A 16,927-nucleotide genomic window follows, 5' to 3' on the forward strand; every position below is an offset into this window, starting at 1 on the left:
CTCAGTAAAGAGGCAGAATATCAGGTAACAGGTTTATCAGGTAACAGCAGATACAAAAGCTAAAATGTGCGCTTTACTGTCTTATGAACTAACTTGTGAATACTTCATTTGTTGCAATGCTTTGAAAATAAATGCAAGTGGCGCGGCTGCCCCTCTGTTGGTCTTCCTTGGTCTCTTGTGTTCTGGGAGCCTCTGGATGTCTGGAGCTTTGATCTCCTCCATACCTGCTTCATACCCTGGAGGACGGGGCTGTGGCTCCCCACACTCCCTAGCAGATCATTACATGGAGAAACCTTTGGAATGCAAGCATGCTGATCCACACAGGTGTGCACACAGGTGTACACACGGGTATTCACAGACGCGGACTACAGCTTTCTTGGCTGCTGCCTCAAAGCACATTGTGCGCTGTCTATCTTGCGTGCTGCACAATATCGTTTATTATTTAGTATCTACTGATATCTACTGCTAGCTAGTTTATTGTGATGGTGCCGTTCTTTTTTTTTATTATGTTGCTCTTTGTTGTTTGCTTTCTCTTCTGTTTTTTTTTCTCCATACAGGTGACCCAGGTGTTTTTTTTTTTTTCTTTTTTTTCTTCTCTTTCTTCCCCCCCTTCTCACCGTCTCTTCTCCCCTTTGGTCTTCTTTCTCTCCCTCTCTTTCTTTCATTCTTTCTCCCTGTCCTATCCCCCAGTCATGTCTATCCCGTTTGTAGCAACTGAAAATAAAATAAATTCATAATTATAATAAAGGTCAATCAAATGGACCAATATGGCAAGGCCATGATGATCCACTTGGTAAAATAAATCCGCTTGGCATCTTTCTTGGCCTTAAGACAACAATTCTGATGGCTAAAGATCCAAACGGGACACAAAAAAAAGAAAAAAAAAGAAAAAAAAAAAAGAAAAAAAAAAGAAAAAGAAAATAAATGCAAGTGATGCATGTGTGCAGATAGTGAGGCCTTTAACCCACACAAATTCAAAGTAAATGATGCTCAAATGTGCTCTTCTCATTAGCTTCTTTTCACCCCTCTGCTGTGGTTCTTTGTTTCTCAGTAAAACACGTACGGGTACTTTCGAAAGCTGCATCGTTGTGGTCTTTGGCTGTTGTTCAGTGCTGTTGCTTCCTGTATTTTTAGTTTGAACAAGTGCTGCAAAATAACAATCAGTCTGTTTAATTTGGCTGTTGCAGTATTCAGCTTCATCATGGCTGGACACCTGCTGTTTGCCATCCTCATGAGTAAGTTAATTCTCTGTAGATTTCACCATAAATGAACTCAGGGTCATCTTTGCAAATTACCTACATTTTTCATGGCTGGTGATTCTATGCAGGTTAGTTTATTGAGAAACTATTGTTCTTGTTGGATTAAATCTGCATTTATACAGACTCTGAGCAAGAACTAACTCAAACTTTAACAGTTTAATTGTTTAAATGTTACATATGTGTTCATATCCAGTTATTAACACATGCATGTATTTCCCTTGTTAGACATGTTATTTCTGACAGTTTCCTCTCATGAGTATCAAGTCCAAGGTCAGTCTGCAATTTACAGTTTTAATTTCAAACTGTTCTTTTAGCATCATATGAACTGATACAGTCTGCAAATAACCAAACAAAGTTTTCACACACTGTTTGTTTACAACAAATCTCTCTCATTCAGAGTGTTGCCATAATAACCTTTTAGATATTTGATACATGTATTTCCCTCTAATCTTTCAGCTCTTCTTCCACCAACTCTGACAGTGAGCACATCAGTGATCTCAGAGACTGACTCAGTCACATTACACTGTCAGGCACCAGCATCTGCCTCAGTTCATCACTGTTATTTTTATACTGGGGAGCAACAAAGTAACAAAGGCAACTTGTGTCTACAGACACTGACAGGAACTGAACTGCTGTTTATGTCACATCAGAGATCACCTGCTGAGGTCAAAGTCAGATGCTTTTACACAGTGAAATATGGAGCTGTGAATTCGCCTTCACCGCACAGTGACACATCCTCCATCACCATACAAAGTAAGAGACTCTTCTTCCTGTTATTAGATCATTTATCATACAATTACCTTTAGCAGGAATCTGGTGGACAGTGCTTCATGTTTAGGAGAGTATGTTAAAGTTAATTACAGTTGTTGTCAGTTATTACTTTGCAGGTCTCTGGTTATAAACATCTAGCCTACTACACTGAACTAAATTTGCAGATACAAAAACCTGATACAGAATCACTGTTTGTATTTCATATAAAAACCTGTTATGATAAAATTATGATGGATTTCAGTTACACCTTTCTGTGTGTTCATATTAACAGACATGACGTGATGGTCCAGCTGATATTTAACCAGTTCAGCATGTGTTTCTCACGCATCATCTGAGAAGGCTGAATGTCAAATTTTATTGATTCGTCGAATACATGTAAAATACATTTCAGCCTCCATGTGGTGTTAAAAGAAATTTCAGGGGATCGAAAATGTTAACGTCAGTTGTAAAATATGATGACTGAGTGTTATAGTAGGACAGTTGTGATTATCACCGCTGTCGTCGTTTTTGTACTGGTAAAACATGCAGAATATGTGACTGATATCTAATGATACTGCATTGATCTTCATGTAGGTCAAACACCACAGATGAGCGTTCAGCATTTTAATGGAGAATATGTTCTCATCACTTGCTCTCTGCCTGGATCTGTATCTGGATCACAGAAAGCCACAGCAACAGAAATGGTGTAAAACATGCTCTCCTTTTCTTTATTTCCTGTGGTTTTAGCTCAGGCTAACATCTATAGGCACTTTCAAAAGCCTGTTCACTGTGTAGCTTGTGGTCTTTATGTGGGAGTTTCAGCACTGTTACTTCCTGTGGTTTTACTCTGTGTAAGTTCTGCAAAATGATTGATCGAGTGTATCAGTCAGACTTCTGGACAGTTGTAGTTTTCAGCTTCATCATGTCTGGACTCCTGTTATTTGTCATCTTCGTGAGTAAGTTAAACATCCTGAAAGTTTTTGCATTTTATGTAGCAGTAATTTTTGATGGCTGGTTTTGTGTTGAGTGTTTGTGCAGTGTGTGTTTATTTTGTTTATTTGTATTTTTATTTGTATTGAGAAAATTCAGTATGGAGTCCAAAACAAATTTCCCTGTGTTAAATTAAATTGATCTTGACTTCTATCTGGACTCTGATACAATAAAAAATGTTTCTACATTTTATTTATATTTTTTTTACTTATTAATATATATATTTACCTTGTCATTTTTTTCTGACAGTTTCCTCGCCTGAGCTTCAAGGACAAGGTCAGTCCACAATTTACTATTTTAATTTCAAGCTGTTCTTTAAACATTTAACATGTTTTTCTTCTGATGAGTTGCTCTTTACTGAAATCATAATTTCTCACTGTCATATTTAACAATTATATTTTTGATAAAACGCCTCTTTACCTCTTATTGTTTAGCGTGTCTTGGACCAATGCAACAGTGATCTCAGAGACAGACTCAGTCACTGTCAGCCACCATCATCTGCTTCAATATGTTTAGGTTATTTTATACTGGGGAGCAAGAAACTATCAAAGGTTTCTCACGTTTACAGACACAGACAGGAACTGAAATGCTGTTAGTGTCATGGTCCTGGGCCATGTTGGCCCAGTGTTCTTAGTTTCCTTGTATGTTTGTATTTTGTTCCTTGCTTAGGCCATGTTTTCTGAGTTGCCCTGTTGTGTTGTTCCCTAAGTGTTTTCCCTTCATGGCTTTTACCCCCTGTGTGCCCCTCTATGTATTTATGAGCCCTCGTCTCCCTTTGTGGTTGTTTCATGTTTCCCCAGCCCGTTATGTCTGTGTTTTCCCCGTGCTCTCTCTCCTCCTGTCTGAACCTCTGTGCACTTCCTGTTTACTTTGTGACTCTCACGCCCGTACATGTCATGTTCAGTTCACCCCGCCCTGTCTCGTTATGATTATCAGTGTCACCTGTGTTCCCCGTGTGTTCCCACTTTCCTCGTTAACCCTCTGTGTATTTCTGTCTGCGTCTCCCTCTGTTCAGCGTGACGTCGTCCCTCATGCTGTGTGGATTTCCCTGTGTTCCTTGGTGAGCTTTATGTTAGTTTTTCCCAGTCTAGTTTTGTATCGCCTATCATCTTCTGTTACGCAATAAAGCTGCCTTTTGAGTTCATTCCCTCGTGCCTGTGAGTCCTGCATTTTGGGTCCTACTCCTGCCTGCCGCACAGCGATTCCTGACAGTTAGTGCCACATCAGAGGTCACCCTCTGAGGGCAAAGTGAGATGTTTTTACACTGTGCAGTATGCAGATGTGAATTCTCCCTCTTCACACAGTAACACAATCTTTGTCAGCGTACGAAGTGACAGACAGTTTCTCATTTCAGTTTAGATTAAACTCTAACATTACACATGTATGTTAATGTAAATTATAAAACATGATGACTCAGTGTTACAGTAGGACTTCTGTGAATGTCAACACTGTTTTATTATTGCACTGTTGAAACATGACGAGTATGTGACTGATACTTAATGACGATACATTGATCTTCATGCAGGTCAGAAACCAGAGATGAGTGTTCAGCCTTTTAATGGAGAATATGTTCTCATCACATGCTCTCTGCCTGGATCTGTGAAAAATGATACAAGATGTAATTTGTACTTTGGAGAAGCAAGTCGTCCAGTCCTAAATCAAACTGTCTCCAAGGAAAGCAGGAGAAAAACCAAACAGAGGTTCTGCCAGTTTTATGTCCCAGTTGCTGATTTTTTGAAGCATCTACTTCTTGTTCAACAAAAGGATGCCAGCTGTGATTACAGTTTGGAAAGTGAACCCAAGTCTTTGTCACCTCGCAGTGATCGATACAACATGACAGGTAAGTCAAAGAGAAACATAGCATAACCTGTTTTAGTGTATATGATGCTACTTTTGAAATTAATAAAACATTAATTAAATAAACTGCTACTGAATGTTGAAGTTGACATAACTTTACAAAGTGTGCCTTAGTCGCTGTATAATTATTCCATCTTTTCTTGTAGTTGATCTGATTAATTTGACTGAATTCTGTTCAGTTTATTGAATTTCAGCCTGTTTGTCCATTAAAATTCAAAATTATTTGAATTTATTTGAAAAAAAAAATTCAAAATTATTGGAACTGGTGGTTATAAGAGTGCAGCTGTGCCAGAAGATGTGAATAAAGTCACAGTTCAGCTATGATTAAACTCTTAGTAAGCCATTTTGTAAGCGTTGTAAATATTAACAATGTTGAGCATTGAGCCCAGCATGTGCTAGTGGTGAGCAAGGCTGCAGCTGAGGTTGACATGAAATCATTAATATTCTACTTGGTTACAACCCTCTGATCTCCTACACAGATCTCATCTGTTTTTAATATTCAATAATTGTTGTCATTTCCCAAGAAGGGGTAGTTTACAAAGACATACAGTGGTGTAAAAACCTTCCTGTTTTCCTATTTTTCAAACAAATGTAAATATTAGACAAAGAAAACACAAGTAGTCACAAAATGCAGTTTCTAAATGAATGAGTTTATTATTAAAGACTGCTGTGTATTTTTGTTAATTTCATGTTTTATAGGTGTTTTATGAAAACCTCATCTCTGCAGTCACTTAGTGTATACTCTGGCTCTGAAAAAGATCCTGAATTTCAGGATTTCAATTAATGTCTGTGAAGGTTCTCAGTCATCCAGGTCATCGTAGTCAAAGGAGCTTGCAAAGAAAAGCGTCTGGACTTCTTTAAGTTGCTTGAAGACGTTTCACCTCTCATCCGAGAAGCTTCTTCAGTTCTAAGGTCAAATGGTGGAGAGTCCCAGATTTAAACCTAGTGGGACTCCCCACTAGGTTTAAATCTGGGACTACAAACATTTCGATTAATGTTTGTAGTTCAGTTTAACAAACATGACAGTTCTGTCTGAACAGAGAACTCAAACTGTCCGGAGGGGGAAAGGAGAAAATGCAGTTAAGCGACCTGTAGAAACGGAGCAAAGGAGTTACGAGAGACTGCACAAGGAATAAGTTAGAGAGCTTACTTGCCACACATTTACTAGAGGCTTGGGCGAGGTACTTAAGGCTGGACATTGAAGTGGGGACGACGTGGACCCCAGGCAGCGCAGGTGAGCAGGGAGGTAGCTTGGAGAGTTAGCCAGGATAACTCCAGATTGAGAATGGCTGGGCAGTGAAGCAGAAGAGATGACGATCCGTGAATGTCGTGCAAATCAAAGTACTACATAGAAGCCGGTTGATGATTTACCACTTAAGGCCGAGACAACAATCCGACACCCGAGAGCTGTCACAGTGCTCCTTAAATACCCGGCAGATGACTCCCAATGCACCACAGGCAAACACAAGAAAACCAACCAACAAAATCACCCATCAAAATATAGACACATTCATTTTTATATACATAAACACTTTTTTTTTAAAATTTTTAGATATTTTGGCAAAAGAATGCACAATGTCACCATGTACCATGACCACAGGTAAGACAGACTATACATCTAAGTAACATACAGAACATTGTGAATGTTTTCTTTAAATTAAAAACAAACAAACCTTTTATGTATTTATGCAGCACAACTGAGTCTCAGCAATCCCAGTGCTTCCAATAATACCACTCCTGTAACCCCACCATCAGGTAACTAAATTACTGATAGGTTATGTGTGACAGTAATTAATCAGAAATAGAAAAGTCTGTTAATCTGAGTCCCACAATTAGTGTGACCTAAGAGCATGGCATGAGTAGAGATGACAATGTGTGATTTTGTTATGAGTACATGAAAAATGGAAAAACACAATTTTTTTTTTTTAATGTTTCTGTTTCACTTCAGAAGTTCCAAAACTTCAAAAGCCTGAATCAAACCATACCTCAAACAAGAAAACATCAGGTAAGTAAAAACAATTCAATCATTTTAAATCCATAATATTTTTTTTATTAATAGTTTTAACCAGATTTTTTCTATGTACCATGATACAGCAGCTGTGTGTACTTTGTGCATTCATTAAATTCTCACCATGTTAACATATTAAGTTCATTCAGCTCCCAGTGTGTTCATCTGAGTTAAGCATATTAGAAAAAGAAAGTCATCATCAGTTGAACTCCACAACAAGGACACATCCGTGCAATGAGTATATAAAACACTATGTCGCCATTTTAATTCTTTTTTTTTTTTTTTTTTTTTTTTTTTGGCCTGTCCCGTTTGGCTCTTTTGCCATCAGAATTGTTGTCTAAAGGCAAAGAAAGATGCCCAACGGATTTACTTTACCAAATTGACCATCCCAGCCTTGCCGTAATGGTCCATTTGATTCACCTTTTATTGTTTATTTTATTTTCACTTACTGAATACGGGACAGACTTGACTGGAGGAAAGAAAGGGAGAAAGAAAGAGGGAAAGAGAAACAGCTGAGAAGAGGGACGGGGGAGAAGGGCAAAAGACAAAAACCAACAGAACGGGCAGAGAAAAAAATGCATCTATCGATCACCTGGATCACCTGCTGAGAAAGAAAAAAGAAAGCAAGCAGAAGAGAACAAGAGTAATAGAATAAACAACATCACAATGATATATGGGAATATGACAGTAAATACTAAATGTTAAACATTATTGTGCAGCACATAAGATCAACAGAACACAGTGTGCTTTGAGGTAGGAGCCAAAAGGGGTGTAGTTTGTGGGTGTGATCACCCGTGTGTACACCTGTGAGCATGGACGCGCTTGTTTTTTTAAAAGGTTCCTTCATGTAATGATCTGCTAGAGGGTGTGGGGGGGCCACAGCCCCGTCCTCCAGGGCATGAAGCAGGTATGGAGGAGATCAAAACTCCAGACATCCAGAGGCCCCCAAAACACAAGAGACCAAGGAAGACCAACAGAGGGGCAGCCGCGCCACTGTCCCAGAAAGAGCTGAGGAGAGTCCCAGATGAGGGCTCACTCAGCAGCCGCGGAGCAGAAGCCAGGGGGAGTTGCAGTGACGCGCCCGTGAGCTCCGCCGGCAGCCAGCCGTGCCTGAGTGACCGAGCCCCAGGCCGAGAGGCCGGGGGCACCCCACCTCCGAAGTGGCCCGAGCGAGCCCCAGGCTCCAGGCCCCGATAAGCGGCCGCCAAGGAGTGAGCCGGTGTGTACCTGGATGCCCATCCCCGGACACAAAGAACCACCAACACACCGATGTCTGAGGGAGTCCGCCACTGGCAGTGGCCATTTTAATTCTGATACACCTGGGGAGGATTCATCATTAAATCTGTTTGTAAATAAATACAAAACTACTGTTTTTCATCCTCACTTCTATAGAGTATTTTTTGATTTCTGAAATAAAAATGCTGAATAAGATTAACAGAAAAGCACTGCTTTAATTTTCCAAAGTAAAACCATTAATAACTTGATAAATGAAAAATATCAGCCTTCACTGAGAGATGTTGGCTCTTACACCCATAACAGAAATACTTTACTTTTTTATTGCTAATAAGAGATAAGCAACAGTAACTGCTTTACATATAAAACAACAACAACAATAACAAAAAAAAAAATAAAAAATACACATCAGCTTTCAGTGTCAAATGTTTCCTGTGCAAAGAAACTGCTCACTGTCCCCAGAGTCACAGTTAGAGAGATTTGCGTTGATAGCTGAGCTGATAATAAATCCACAGTGTCCACTGGCTCTGTCCTTTCTTTGACCACTGAATGATAATAAAAGGTCTCATCTTAGAGACCTTTTATTAATAGAATAACAATAATACCATGATTCCAATAATTTCTCTTCTTGGCTTAATAATTAACTCTGTCCATGTGACTCTTGAGTGCAACACCACAGGCACCAAGCACCAGAGAAATACAAAGACGAGAACGATAAATATTTAACAGACATATAAAACATTTTCAGTAAAGACTCAGAGTAAAGGTGGAGGTAAAAACTAATTTTATATTTTAAAACAGGTCCCCAAATATTTCAGTTTGAAACAAAGTGGGGGATGACTGATTAACTCAACCTTGCATTTAGGGTGGAAATGCTGCAGTACTGTGACAGTAAATTTGTTTTTAGTTCCAAAATTGCTTCTTTTAAAATGACTGTGTGAAAGGAAAAAAACGTGTCATGTTGATTTATTTGTCTTCTTTTACTCTGTTGTGAAAAGCAGAATCAAGAGCGACCACCACAAAGTCAACATCTACCACAGCCACAGGTAGGACACAGAGTACATTTAAATATCAATCCAGATCACTTCTTTTTTTCACACCACTTCTTAAAATGATCTTAAACATGTTTGTGGATTTATGCAGCAAAACCGCAGCAAAATACTTCCACCTCTACCACTTCTGTGAACTCACCGTCTAAGTCAGGTAACTGATGTGTTTTGTGTGACAATTGTTGATAGCACATTTAAATAGTTAGCGTCAGCCTTACAGTTAGTGCGACCTCTGTAGTCAAAACATGTGACGATTTTTGAGTGGTAAGATTGTTAGGTATGCATCAAAAATTCAGACATAAGCATAAACATTTGCTAAAATGTGCTTCTGAGCAGCTGAGCCATTAATTTAGCAATGTTTTTTTTTCATCATAAATTTGTAACTTCCTGCAGGTAAAGAAAGAGCCTGTTCGTGTAAAAGTAGAGGAACTAAGTAGAGTGACAACAGTTTTTTTCTTTTTATGGCTAAAATTACAAAATATTTACTGAAGTAATTCTGTCCTCAGAGTTAGCATCAGTTTTCCAGTTAGACGCACAGTGAACATACTCACACAGTCAGGCACAGAAGTTACATTAACTTGATTTCTATTATAATTACGACTGTCTACTGTCTGGTCTCTACTGTTATTTTGTTCCCCTGAGGTACGGGGATTTCTAAAACTGAAATAACACAGGGAAAATAAAGAAACCAACACATTTTTATCAGAGCAAAACCTACATGATTTCTCTTATCTGTATAACAACAGTTGTAATCATTAAATTCTCTTAGCTTAATTATTGTTCCTGTGACTGCTGACCAAGAAAACTAGAAGTACTGTTTTGAGTGTAACAACAAAAATAAGCACCAGAGGGACACAAAGACAAGAACTATTCAGCATCTCCAGACATTTGCACTCATATTATGTCTGCACTAAATTTACAACAATAAACAAAATATTAGAATTTGGAACAAAGCAGTGGATCGACTGATTAACTAACAATACTGCTGGGAAAGAAATAGTCATTAATGTGATAATACTTTTGATTATTAGTTCAAAATGACTTGATAACTCAATCACACAATCACTATAAATAAAGTCTTTAACATTTTTTGTGTATTTATGCAGCAGAATCAAGTCTCATGACACCCAGGGCTTCCATTTCTACCAGTACTGTGGACGTATCGTCAGGTAACTAAATTACTGAGGTTTTATGCATTGTAGCGTTATTTAATCAGAATTTATTGATTTTTCTTTATTAATGCAATCCTCCTCAAAGCAGAGACATGGAGCTTTGGTGTAATATATTGTTTTGTTTAGTTTTTAAATATGCTTTTATTCTAAACATTGTAGAAGAAGTTTCAAGAAAAACAAACACAAAATCATCATTTACCTTGACCACAGGTACGACATACAATTCATGTGAATATTAACTCTGATCATCACACATCACTTCTTAAATCTTAGATCTTAAACATTTCTGGTGCTTTTACAGCAGAATCGAGTCTCAGCAGTTTCAGTGCTTCCACTTCTCCCACTTCTGTCATCTCACCATCAGGTAATTAAATTACTGATGTTTTATTTGTGACAATAGTTAATAATAAATCAGAACACACTGTTACGTTTCGGTGTGTCAGTGTTTTGTTTTTGCGTGACTGTCATGTATTTCCTGCTTTACTTTGAAAGTCTGTGTTATCTTAGTGTGTTCAGTTTACATTTTCCCTGTCTCGTCAGTTCTAATTTGCCCCAGCTGTGTTTCCCTCCTGTGGTCCATTCCCTAATTGCTCCTTCTATGTATTTAAGCCTTGTGTTTCTGTATGTCATGGTCGCGATCTTCCCCCCCCGTTGTAAATAGTTTGGCGCCTTGTGGTGTGTTGTAAATAAATATCATATTTTGCTTTAAGGAATATAGTGGTTGATACTTTCGTTTTGGGATGATTTGTGGAAGCCCGTATTAGTTTTTTTTCTCGTGTGTTGTTGCCTTATTTTTATTTTCCTGCGTTGCACCCCGGTTGCCTAGGCCGGGGTGTAACAACACATTAATCTCTTTTTCAGTTAGAGATGAGATGTGTTTGTGGTTTCCTAAACAGGAATGTGGACACTGACTGTTGTGTTGGTCGTCGTTGGTTCTGGTGTAACTGTGGGTGCCATCTTATTGGTACTGGCAGTTTTCAGATCTAAAAGAAGAACTGGTGAGATCTCAATCAGTTATTATGTAAAATCATGCAGATGTATTTGATAGTTACAGTGTAATATTAACATTTCACACTCAGTGGATTAATACCGACTACAGTGTCTTCTTCTTAAAAGCAGTTTTGTAGTCAGATTTGTTGTTAGAGGCTCTTCTGTTTCACAGACGTCTCACTGAATCAGAGCTTGTCAGTTTGTAATTAACGGCTGTAAAGCTGATCTGACCCCAGCAGACTAACTGTCACTTCTTTATTGCTGTTTATTCCAGAAGGATATTCTCTAAAGAGGCAAGAAACCTGTTTTCAGCAAGTATTTTTTTGTTATCACTTGTATAGACGGAAGTTAAACTTACTGACTTTAGATTTTCTTATTCTGCAACTAAACAGAATTATTGGAAGAGTTGTGGATTAAATGCCTTGCTCAGGGGCAGCGGGGCACTTCAGGGCAGAAAGTCCATTCACTTTCCTGTATCAAAAAACAGTCTTTAAAGTAGTAACCAAACAGAGTAATACGATTGGTCTATGGAGAATATTCAACATTTATATGATTTTTGTTTAATTTTTAAATTAATTTTTCTTTTTTATGTTTAGGACAAGAACCAGCATCCAAGGTACTGAATTCATTCAGTTGCAGCATCAATGTGTTGTTGATTTATACAATATTAGGACAGTATTTATACACTTGTTAACTGAGCTTTATGATTTACCTACTGCTGCAGATGACTTTGTGTGCATGACAAATATTGACCCTGGAAGAATGGTAAATAAACTAAAATGTTTGTCAAATTCTACACTAATATAACAAAACATTCAAAAATTGAAATGCAAGAGGTTTAAGGGTAGTTTAACTTTAATGTATTATTAATGGATTTTCTCATTTAATGTCCTCTTTCCTGCTGCATAAAGTTACCTGAAGGTGATGATGGAGCCTACAGTGTGATCACTTCAATACCTGACGCCAGCTGTGCTACCGGTGAGCTGTTTTTATTTATTCATTTATTTTTATTTTCCTTTTTGTTTTACACCTACTTAAACACTGTAGTGCAGGGTGGAAGACAAATTTCAATATTGTAATTATATTATTATACCACAGCTGTGGGAACATGTTTTATGTGGAGGCAGGGGGTTTTGAAAGGATGACATGTGTGAAAACTGGGGGTACCTCAACAGCAATATGAAAATAGATATTTATTAGGGGTGCAACGATACACAAAATTCACGGTTCGGTTTGGTTCGATACTTTGGTGTCACGGTTCGATATTTTTTCGATACAAAAATTTTTTTTCATGCCTTTTTAATTTGTCATTTATTAAAATTATAAATATATATTTTAACTCAAAAGTACAGTTTTTAAATTTAATGTTGCTGAAACAACAAAGGTATAAAATAATAAATCTATCTGATGGAGAAGTCACTCATCTTTGGAAAAGAGAGTTTATTACAGCGAAATGGCTCTTTCCAAAATAAAAGCTATACTATCCGCTTCTTCTGGGCTATATTCTCAGTAGCATATTAAACAAATCAGGTCCCCATAAGGAGAATCATGTGCTAACGGCTGTCTAAATGACTCGGGTAAAGTTTGTAGCATGCGTGCTTGTTGTTTTTGTCTGCTTCCACTTGTCTTTGCGCTAGGATGATGTCGGAGTAAATGTGCAGTCATATTCGTTGTGTTCCCACTAGTGCTGTCAGTGTTAATCTCGTTGAAATGACGTTAACGCCACAACACGGCAAATCTCCGTTAACGAGCTACCGCGGATCACCCCGTGCGTGGGGCTGGAAGGCCAACACGTTAACGAGCTAACTGCGCTAACACACTAGTTCCCACCAGGGCTGGACTGGCCATCGGGCATACCGGGCAGTTGCCCGGTGGGCCACTCGTAATTTTTCATTTTTATGGGCCGATGGGGTTTTATTTCTTTCTTTTTTTTAACGATATAAATGAATGGTGGTGGATTGGCCAGTTGGTCATAATCGACTCTGGGCTTGACCAGTTACAGCAGAGGAGGTCGAAATTTAAAGTTGAGGTGAAAAGGAACACGATTTCATCACTACTTCAGCTAGAAAATTGCTAATTCAGTCATGAAACTGATCAATGATCAGCTGATCGGCTTTTCTCTCCAGAAAGAGGGAACCAGCAGATGTCGCGCTAAACAACAGCAGCACGTTTAAGCTTGATCAGCTGTCGGTAGAATTTATTTAATGTTAATTTCAAGTATCAGCTGATGTTCGTTGGAGCCACAGCTGTAAAGCTGCTGGTCATGATATCGGTTTGGATATGTGGTAAGAGGGAAACATGAAGATGAAACCAGGAGATGTCCTTACTGAATCATCAGAGCTGAACAGGTGATGGAGAAACAGGTTTACATTTTAGGTGACATGAATGAGTTGAAGGGAAGAAACGAACTGTTTCTGAGAGACAAATAACACCAGAATCCATACTTTTCTTTCTTATTCTCATTTAAAATGTCTAGCTTTTAATAAATATTTATCTGAATCTTACAACCAAAGTTTTCATCTGATGTAAAATGTATAGAAATACATTATTGTATTCAGTAAATATTGAGTCTAGTATATACCCTAGTAAGTTATAGTATTCTTTCCTTTGGGAAGGTACCATCTGTGGAGTCTGCAATTCTGTTGAAGAAAGATGTTGAATCTATTTGATTACAGGAGAAAAATAATAGATTTCTGTGCATTTGTTTGATATGTGCATTAAATTAAAATCAGTTTTGTCAATTAAGTATCTTGAAACAGAGGGTGGGGGAGTGATTCCCTTTTTTTTTCTGCTGGGAGTTGGCAACCCTATTAGTTAGGTATATGTAATTATAAATTAGGTTGTTTTATATTTTTGCTAAAGACCGTTTAGAATACCAGAATAGGGAGGGTGGTGTAGGTTTAAGTTTATTATAAAGGCTTTATGGCTTTTCCTATAATACCATGGTGGGCCGGTCACTAGTCAAAATGCCCGGGCTGATTTTTTGTCCCAGTCCAGCCCTGGTTCCCACCCATGTAATTGAGCATTGCGTGGCACATCCGACATACTGTTTTACTTTAGTCCATGACGCGCTTACCTTCAGGGTCATACTTCACATGAAAACCAAATTGGTTCGAAACGCCACATCTGAATGAGGGTGGGGGAGGTTCAATTTGCCATGTTGCAACCAGAGCTTAACTTCTGTCTCGCTAGCTTGCCCTGCACTCAGTGAATCTGCGTTCGACTACTCCGCCTAGGCTGCACTGTCGAGCGCAGATCCACTGAGCGCTCAACACAGACAGCATCGTCAGAAGAAAAGTTGATAAAATAAATTAAAAATTTTGTATTGTTCGATACATATGCGTACCGAACCGAAAGCACTGTATCGAACGGTTCAATATCGATACGAGTATCGTTGCACCTCTAATATTTATATAAATGTTGTAAATTGTACATTGTTATGCATGTTTGATGAAACGTGTTTGAAAAGTAGTTCAATATGGCAGCACTTTATCTGCAAAGACCTTGTAACATAACACACAACTACACAGTTTTTAATTATATTTGTGGACATCCACCATCCACCAGGGGGTGCTGCAGGACCCTCAGTGTCCCTAATCCCTGCAGTCCCTACTGCTATATAGAGAATGTACAATATGGTAAATGGCCTGTATTTATATAGCGCTTTTACTAGTCCCTAAGGACCCCAAAGCGCTTTACACATCCAGTCATCCACCCATTCACACACTGGTGATGGCAAGCTACATTGTAGCCACAGCCACCCTGGGGCGCACTGACAGAGACACTGGCGCCACCGGGCCCTCTGACCACCACCAGTAGGCAACAGGTGAAGTGTCTTGAGACCGAGACAATGACAAGGACACAACGACCGAGACTGTCCGAGCCGGGGCTCGAACCAGCAACCTTCCGATTACAAGGCGAACTCCCAACTCTTCCTCAGTTTATCTGCAGGTTTAGTTGTTTAGTTGCTGTGTTTCTTTCAAAGTATGAAAAAGTGAATACTATATCATTTAAAGAGTTGCACCAATGAAAAAGCAAATCTTTCAGTTACATTGTTGCTTTTATCTGTTGCATGAAAAACACCAACAAAAGATCCCAATGTTTCAGGTCCTCTTAAAGAAAAAAAAAAATAGTGAAATGACAGTAACATGTGGTGTATGCCCTTCAGTACATGGGGAAGTACACCAGGTTATATTTGTGCAGGAATAGAACAAAACTGTATTACTTCAGTTCTTCTTGCACTTTGTATCTGTCTAAAACAGCAGTTTTAGTTTGTGATTCTTTTAATTGCAGGTGCTGAGAAACTGAATAAACAAGAAAGGAAAGATCAAGATGTAAGTGAGACAAAGGTTCAGTAATTAAGATGTTTGTTATTTGGCTTTGAAGATGCGAGACGTAAATGACTCACACAGCTGTGTTCTTTCTTTTCTAGTTTGATATTTATCATCCATACGCCACCATCGCTGAGAAACCAGCTGTACCAGTCTCACAGGACATGACCTACAGCATGCTGCAGGCACATTGATGATGCTTATTATTTTATTTTCAGTAATGGAACCAAATGCCCACTGTCACTCTGTCAGTACTGGAAATGTTTTTTGTCCCTTGAACAAACTGTATTCTGCAGAAGCTGCAAGTTAAGATTGAAACCGTGTTTTTGTTCTAATCAATGTTAGCACAACATTTTGTAATTGGATATATTCTGCCTGGTTAATGTCAAATTGCTATCTGTGTTTGGCTCAAAATTTTTGCACAGCATTTTTCCTGAAACTATTTTTTTTGCATATAGTGTATCCAAGTAATGACCCTTTTCCACTTTTGTATTTTATTCTATGAAATATTTGTTAGACACTGGCAGGAGGCTGCTTTTGTATCTGGGTTAGGAACAGTAGGGGTTACTTTTTTGTTTTTGTTGCTTTTGCTTTGACCAGAGCTGAGGGCCTAAAGTGGCCGTAGCTGGGCTGTAACGGTGGAGACTTTCTCTTCAGTGGTTAGTGGTTGTCAGTGCAGCCCTGGTTTGAACTGCACTGTAATAACAGTGTGTGTAAAACTGAGATGTACATTCGAGGTAAAGTAATTCCCTGGACCTCTGCTTACAGGAAAACCACAACACCAAACTGGGATTCAAACATGTGTGAATATTTTTAAAATGAATATTAGAAAAAATAACTTCTTAAGGTCTTAATCAAGTATAACTGTGTGTTATTTGTACTGGTTTGAAATAAATATTCTCTTGGTTAAATTCCCATGATGGTGTCCCTGTTATTAAAACTCTTGAGCTCTTTACTGCCACATGTTGCCACACAGACAGTAGCGGTTTTTGATACGGGCGACACGGGCGGTTCCCCGGGGCGGCATCGTGGTGGGGGGCGGCATCACGGGCATCGGCAAAAAAAAAAAAAAAATGCTCGTACTCATGCTGCCCCGACGTCAGCCAGCGCATATTGGGAATGGCATAGGCACCGATCGGTTTTCTATCGCCCATTTCCTGGGAGTAAGGGCGCCCTTCGTCTGCGAGGTGCGCCTGCTGCTTGTGGCGCAGAGAGGAGAGGGCGGGGCGGCGGGGGATTCTCTGACCGGCTGGAGCAGCATCTAATAACCAACTCGCAAAATAAAACA

At 38.8% G+C, this 16,927-nt stretch overlaps 1 protein-coding gene across 5 annotated transcripts; it reads left to right on the forward strand.

Moving 5' to 3' along the window:
• Positions 1–1,119: 1,119 nt before the first annotated feature.
• LOC146709691 (uncharacterized) lies at positions 1,120–16,554 on the forward strand. 5 transcript variants are annotated; one of them, XM_085456772.1, is made up of 20 exons: positions 1,120–1,235; positions 1,485–1,529; positions 1,716–2,012; positions 3,249–3,275; positions 4,525–4,839; positions 6,409–6,456; positions 6,549–6,611; positions 6,805–6,861; positions 9,096–9,143; positions 9,241–9,300; positions 10,253–10,315; positions 10,478–10,528; positions 10,623–10,682; positions 11,215–11,316; positions 11,583–11,619; positions 11,905–11,924; positions 12,033–12,073; positions 12,220–12,286; positions 15,602–15,642; positions 15,741–16,554. In XM_085456772.1, the coding sequence occupies exons 1-20, from the start codon at positions 1,202–1,204 to the stop codon at positions 15,831–15,833; spliced, it is 1,569 nt and encodes a 522-aa protein (XP_085312898.1). In that variant the 5' UTR covers positions 1,120–1,201; the 3' UTR covers positions 15,834–16,554. The 5 variants fall into 5 exon arrangements, with proteins under 5 accessions (XP_085312898.1, XP_085312900.1, XP_085312896.1 ...); XM_085456770.1 differs by having other exon boundaries at positions 1,121–1,235; positions 10,620–10,682; XM_085456773.1 differs by having other exon boundaries at positions 1,121–1,235; positions 10,620–10,682; positions 11,583–11,601.
• Positions 16,555–16,927: the final 373 nt, after the last annotated feature.

Source organism: Copadichromis virginalis, linkage group LG5 (assembly GCF_057382275.1).
Source record: "Copadichromis virginalis isolate Kocher_CV1m ecotype Utaka linkage group LG5, C_Virginalis_male_GT1.1, whole genome shotgun sequence".
NCBI lineage: Eukaryota > Metazoa > Chordata > Actinopteri > Cichliformes > Cichlidae > Copadichromis > Copadichromis virginalis.